This window comes from Otolemur garnettii, unplaced genomic scaffold (assembly GCF_000181295.1).
Source record: "Otolemur garnettii isolate 467f Iridium unplaced genomic scaffold, OtoGar3 scaffold00073, whole genome shotgun sequence".
NCBI classification, from domain to species: Eukaryota; Metazoa; Chordata; class Mammalia; order Primates; family Galagidae; genus Otolemur; species Otolemur garnettii.
In genome coordinates this window covers 96182-103287 of record NW_003852468.1, presented here as the reverse complement: position 1 = coordinate 103287, position 7106 = coordinate 96182, and the positions used below count along the sequence as shown (strand labels likewise).

General features: G+C 42.3%; 1 protein-coding gene across 1 annotated transcript in view; it reads left to right on the top strand.

Annotated features, from left to right (window-relative positions):
• The window catches only part of POLR3GL (RNA polymerase III subunit G like), a 13171-nt gene that overhangs the window by 3195 nt on the left and 2870 nt on the right, over window positions 1-7106 (top strand). Inside the window, exons 2-3 of the mRNA XM_023515514.1 lie at window positions 4869-5036; window positions 5352-5481. Of these exons, the coding sequence (XP_023371282.1) occupies window positions 4869-5036; window positions 5352-5481 (298 nt within the window). The remainder of the gene's footprint in view (window positions 1-4868; window positions 5037-5351; window positions 5482-7106) is intronic.

The following is a 7106-nucleotide window of genomic DNA, read 5'->3' as shown; positions in this document are numbered from 1 at the left end:
CAAGTAGCTGGGACTACAGGCACCTGCCACAACACCTGGCAATTCTTTTTTTTTTTGGTTGCAGCCATCATTGTTGTTTGGCAGGCCCAGGCTGGATTCGAACTCACCACCTTAGGTGTATGTGGCTGGTGCTTTAGCCATTTGAGCCACAGGTGCCGAGCCTGTGACGGTATTCTTAATAAGCAAGCCATCCCTTTTGTTTTCTAGTTATAGAGGTAATACATATTTATGCTAGAAAATTTGGAAACACATAATGATATAAAGAAAAATACTTAAATACCTCCTATTTCATCACCATGATGTAGTGATAACCATTATTGATATTTTGACATGTATTGTTTCAGTTTCTTTTCTCTGTGTGTGTATATGTATATATGGATCACATTCATAAATAGGCCATATAATAAATACGATTTTTATATAATGTTTCCCCCACTCTTTTTTTTCCTTTTTGTTTTGTTTTGTTTTGTTTTTTGAGACAATCTCACTTTCTTGCCCTGGGTAGAGTGCCATGGAGTCATAGCTTGCAGCAACCTCTAACTGTTAGAACTGTATCTGTCAAGTGGAAGGACACCTAAGTCAGGTGGTTAGAGTGTCCTTTCCCTTGAAAGGGGCTGAAGGCACAGATGACAAATTCTTACTCTTCCTCTAATCTCCACGAGACCTCTTCTCTCCCCTATGAGGTTCTTTTCAAATAAATCACAGTTCAATCTGTTAACAAACAATTTTTTTCTTAAATGTTTCCTGGCAGTTGGACTTGGAACTTTCCAGATTCTTCAGATATACATTTTTCTATCCTCTCCTTCCACCTACAGATTATTAGTCTCATCTATTATTATATGACCATATTTTTTAATTTTTACATTGATATTCTTCTCTTATTACAATAGCAGGGGGTGGCATCTGTGGCTTAAAGGAGTGGGGCACCGGCCCCATATACTGGAGGTGGCAGGTTCAAACCTGGCCTCAGCCAAAAAAAAAAAAAAAACTACAATAGCAGGAACCTATTCAGTATTAAAAAAAAATTAAAATAGGGCGGCTCCTGTGGCTTAAAGGAGTAGGGCACTGGCCCCATGCACTTGAGGTGGTAGATTCAAACCTAGCCCTGGCCAAAAACTGCAATAAATAAATAAATAAATAAATAAAATATATGTAACAAAAAAATCCTCAGAAAAACCTTAAATTAACTACAATATTTTAAAATTTTGGTGTATATCCTTCATGAACAGCTTTTTAATTCATGTGTGTGTGTTTGTATTTTTTTTTCTTTTTGAGACAGTCTCACTATGTTGCCCTTGGTAGAGTGCCGTGGTGTCTCAGCTCACAGCAACCTCTAACTCTTGGGCTTAAGTGATTCTCTTGCCTCAGCCTCCTGAGTAGCTGCGACTACAGGCACCCACCACAACATCTGGCTATTTTTCTTTTGTAATCATTGTTGTTTAGTTGACGAAGGCTGGGTTCGAACCCACCAGCCTTGGTGTATGTGGCTGGCACCATAACCACAACAGGCCCGGAGCCAGTGTGTTTGTATTTTTGACAAACCAGATTTCTTTCTACTCATTATTTTAAGATCTTTTTTCCGTCAACTAATCTTTTGTGAATTTTGAATGACTTCTCAAGTTTCTTTTTTTGTTAATAGGTTTTATTTTTTAGAACAATTTTAGATTTATAGAAGAATTGAGCAGATAATACCAAAAGTGCCCATGTATCTCTGGCACAGTTTCCTCTGTTATTAACAGTGTATATTAGTATAGCATATTTGTTACAGTTAATGAAGCATTAATCATACATTATTGTTAACTAACGTTCATACTTGATTCAGATTTCTTTGGTTTTTACCTAATTTTCTTTTCCTGTCCCTGGATCCTACCCAAGATCCTGGCCACATTGGTTTTTTTTTTTTTTTTTTTTTGAGACAGAGGCTCACTATGTCGCCCTCGGTAGAGTGCCGTGGCATCACAGCTCACAGCAACCTCAAACTCTTGGGCTTAAGCGATTCTCTTGCCTCAGCCTCCCAAGTAGCTGGAACTACAAGGCAGCCACCACAACACCCAGCTATTTTTTTGTTGTAGTTGTCATTGTTGTTTGGCAGGCCCAGGCCAGGTTTGAACATACCAGCCCCAGTGTATGTTACTGGTGCCCTAGCCACTGAGCTACAGGCGTCCAGCCCCAACATGCTCCATTATATTTAGTTATTGTGCCTCCTTAGGCTCGTCTTTAGTGTGACAGTTTCTCAGACTTTCCCGTATTTGATGACCTTGACAGTTTTCACTGAAGAGTCAGGTATATTGTAGGATGTATATTCCATCTGCTGGAATTTGTCTGATGTTTTTCTCATTGTTAGACTGAGTTATGGGTTTTTGGAAGGATGATTACAGAGTTAAAGTACCATTTCACCATATAATTTTTTTTTTTTTTGAGACAGAATCTCACTTTTTCAACCTCAGTAGAGTGCCATGGCATCATAGCTCACAGCAACTATAAACTCTTGAGCTCAAGTGATTATCTTGCCTCAACCTCTCAGGTAGCTGTGACTGTAGGTGCCCGCCACAATGCCCAGCTATTTTTTTTAGAGGCAGGATCTCACTCCTACTCAGGCTGGTCTTTTTTTTTCCCCCTCAGGCTGGTCTTAAACTGGTAAGCTCAAGCACCCTTCCTGCCTCAGCCTCCTGCTAGGATTACAGGTGTGAGCCACCATGCCCAGCCCTAATTTCACCATATAATTATTAAGGGGACATACTATCAACATAATTATGATTGTTGATATTGACCTTGGTCACCTGGCTTAAGTAGTATTTGTTCAGTCTCTCTATTGTAAATCCTCCCCCCCTTCTGATTTTCAAAATTGTATTGGAGAAAATTCTTTATACACAGTCCACACTTAGGGAATAGATACTTATGCTCCCGCACTTTTACAGTGGAGTTCATACATAATTTATTTGTTATTTTTATTTTTTCCATTATTATTATTTTTTTTTTGAGAAAAAAAAGACTGATATTGAACTCCTGAGTTCAAGCAATCTGCCCATCTTGGCCTTTCAGAGTGCTAGGATTTCAAGAATGAGTGTTATTTGGAATTCTGCATGAGTGATATGTATTTTGTTCCCTGGGTATTAAGTCATCTATTTATATCACTGTGAATTCATGAATATTTATCTGATACTTTTGGGTTATAATCTAATACATATTGGGAGCTTTTTCAGTGCCACAGGGTCACAGCTCACAGCAGCCTCAGACTCTTGGGCTTAAGCAACTCTCTTGCCTCAGCCTCCCAAGTAGCTAGGACTACCGGTGCCCACCATGATACTCTGCTAATTTTTCTATCTTTAGTAGATGAGTCTTACTCTTGCTCAGGCTGGTCTCAAACTCTGGGCCCCTACCCTGTCTTAGAATCAACCATTTCTCTATGGAGCCCTGGTTCCTTTTATTGGAAAATGATATTAGAAGGCTGAGCAGTGGCTCATGCCTGTTATCCTAGCATTCTGGAAGGCCAAAGCAGGTAAATTGCTTGAGCTGAGGAGTTACAAACCAGCCTGAACAAGAGCAAGATCCCATCTCTACTAAAAACAGAAAGCTGGGTATGGTGACAGGTGCCTGTAGTCCCACCTATTCAGAGAGTCTGAGGCAAGAGGATTGCTTGAACCCAGGAGTTTGAGGCTGCTGTAAACTATGACTCCAGTACACCACTGCGCTACCCAGGGTGACAAAGTGAGACTGTGTCTCAAAAACCAAACAGAAAAAGTGGTATTAGAAACCAAGATCTAGGTGGTAAGTGTGCTGGTGGTGATTGGAATGTCATTTCTATCGAGTTCATTTTTCATTTGTTGAGTTTATTCCCCATCCTAGCTACCCCGATTGGCTTTTCATTGTTGATGACAAAAGGAAGAGTTCCGTTCAATAGAAGAAGGGACTTTTGGGTGGTACTTGTGGCTCAGTGGGTAAGGCACCAGCCCCATATACCGAGGGTGGTGGGTTCAAACCTGGCCCTGGGCAAACTGCAACAAAAAATAGCCGGGGATTGTGGCAGGTACCTGTAGTCCCAGCTACTCAGGAGGCTGAGGCAAGAGAATCACCTAAGCCCAGGAGCTGGAGGTTGCTGTGAGCTGTGTGACACCACAGCACTACCAAGGGCAATAAAGCAAGGCTCTTTCTATTCATCAGGCTTGATCACAGAGGAATGGGCTGCCTTGCTGGAGAGTGGACACCTTGTCTTTAGGAAAATGCCATAATAAGCTAAATAACTAACAATTTACAGAGTAGAGTCCTACACTGGGAGGGGGTTTGGACTAGATGATCTCTAAGAGTCCTCTCAATTCTAAAATTCTGGCAGCCAAGTGGTGTTAAAGATTAATTTGATTATAATGTCTCTTTTCCACTAGTTGACAATGAAATTAGTGACTCATCCCTGTGTTCCCACAGTGCCTGTCACACTACCTTTTTCCTGTTAAATGCTTAATAAATGTTTTGCTAAAATACATTGCACTGGATTAAATGGGGCCTGATTGAGTTTGAAAAGCTAGGGAGAGAAAGAATTCAAAGATTTTATGTAGAAATACAGATAGTGATAACCATCAAATTTTCTGAGGGATGTAGACAAGTTTTATCCAAGGGTCTAATCACTTTCTCCTTTGTGCTGCAATTACATTATATTGCAATTATCTGTTGTGTTGGGACTATGTCTCACCCATGTTTTTATTTTCAGAGATTCCCTGCCTGGTACTATGCCTAGTATTGTGCCTTATTTAGTCAAAATTAGTTGAATGATATTGGCTTTTCAAGTCTCAGAGAGAGAAAACTGAGTGTCTTGTACTTACTTGGCTTCCTGTACATTCAACTGTGCTTTTTCTCTGTGTTCTTGTCTTTATCAGGTTTTGCTCCCTGGATCTTTAAATACCCAGGCCCTCCCCACCATGGCCAGCCGGGGTGGGGGCCGGGGCCGTGGCCGAGGCCAGTTGACTTTCAACACAGAAGCTGTGGGCATTGGGAAGGGGGATGCTTTGCCCCCACCCACACTGCAGCCTTCTCCACTCTTCCCTGTGAGTGTTTCCCCTCCCTTCCCAAGACTGCCATGTACCCCCTGATGAGTGTTTATGATCCTGGATTTCTCTTGGGCAATCAGAAAACCATCTTCATCTCGCTCCTCCCTGTCTCTCTACTCCCAACTTACAAAGGATGTTTTCTATGCAGTGTCTTATCCTTTCTTCTAATATTCCCAGGTCCCCAGCTTTCAAAGTGCTATGTTGCTACCCCAATTCTCATTTTGAACATTGCACTAAATTGGGAGGAGAGGCCCTCCTAGATTTGTACTGAGTGTTTTCTCCCTGAACTGACCACTGCCCCTGCCTCTTTAGCCCTTGGAGTTTCATCCAGTGCCTCTGCCCTCAGGAGAGGAAGGGGAGTATGTCCTGGCATTGAAGCAGGAGCTACGAGGAGCCATGAGGCAGCTCCCCTACTTCATCCGGCCTGCTGTCCCCAAGAGAGGTCAGTTGGAATGCTGGCATCACGTTCCCAGTGCCTCCCAAGGGCAGTACCCTGTGCTCAGTACCATTGGGGTCCAGAGAGGCCCTAGCAAGAGCACTTACTGGAAGGTGATAATAATGACTCCTCCATCTAAAATGTATAACAATATTCATGGTTGGTTTTGAGTTTCATAATAGTCTTGGGACAGTGGGAGATTAAGTATTAAGATCTCATTTTACACGTGTAAGTGGGAAGATGTATTAAAAATTTTTATAATCTGGGCTCAGTACCTGTGGCTCAAGTGGCTAAGGCACCAGCCACATACACCTGAGCTATCAGGTTCAAATCCAGCCTGGGCCTGCCAAACAACAATGATGGCTGCAACCAAAAAATAACCGGGCATTATGGCAGGTGCCTGTAGTCCCAGCTGCTTAGGAGGCGGAGGCAGGAGAATCACTTGAGCCCAGGAGTTGGAGGTTGCTGTGAGCCATGATGCCACAGCACTCTACCTGGGGTGACAGCTTGAGGCTCTGTCTCAAAAATAAATAAATAATAAAAAATAAAAATAAAATTTTTTTACAATCTGGCCAGGCAGAGTGGCTCATGTATGTAGTCCTAGCACTCTGGGAGGCTGAGGTGGGTGTGCTGCTTGAGCTCAAGAGTTTGAAACAACCCTGAGCAAGAGTGAGATGCTCCCCCATCCCCTGTCCCTATTAAAAATAGAAAACCTAGCTGGGTGTCATGCAGGCACCTGTAGTCCCAGCTACTTGGAAGTCTGAGGCAAGACCTCTTGAGCCCAAGTTTGAGGTTACTGTGAGCTATGATGCCATTGCACTCTACCCAGGATGACAGTGTGAACTCTGTCTCAAAAAAAAAAAAATTTTTTTTGGTACAATATGGATATTATGGGCACTGAGCCATCAGAAATGGACTAGTGGTAGGTCTCTGAGAACTCCACCTGAGTATTAATCCTTTGATTAGTAAGTCATATGAAGCTTGGGGAGACCAGGAGAGACTAGAGAACGGAGCACTGTTGGGAAGCTTGGAACAGTGGGCATTTGCCAACTGGTACAGAAGTACGTTATTTCAGTATATTGATAAGTGGTCTAAAGCCCTGAAGCTGAGGCTCAGAGAGATTTAAAAAAAAACTTAGCTAAGTTAACAAAGAATAAGAGGAAGCCTGAAGAAACAAGAAGTTTCTTATTTCCTGGTATGCTTTCTACTGTACCACACTACTTCTCAGTATAGCCAATCCTTTCAGATAAGGGAGAAAAGAATCATCATAGTTTTGAGCATAAGAGAACAAGTTCTTCTTAGGAGGCTGAGGCAAGATGATCACTTAAGCCCAGAGTTTGAAGCTGTAATGATAATGATGCCACTGCACTCTAGCCTGGGCAACAGAGCAAGACCCTGTCTCCAAGAAACAATGTAAAAAAAAGAATAAGGCCAGGCATCCAAAAAACAATGTAAAAAAAAGAATAAGGCCAGGCACAGCGGCTCATGCCTATAATCCTAGCACTCTGGGAGGCCGAGGCGGGTGGATTGCTCAAGCTCACAAGTCCAAGACCAACCTGAGCAAAAGCAAGACCCTGTCTCTACTAAAAATAGAAAAACTGAGGCAAGAGGATTGCTTGAGCCCAAGAGTT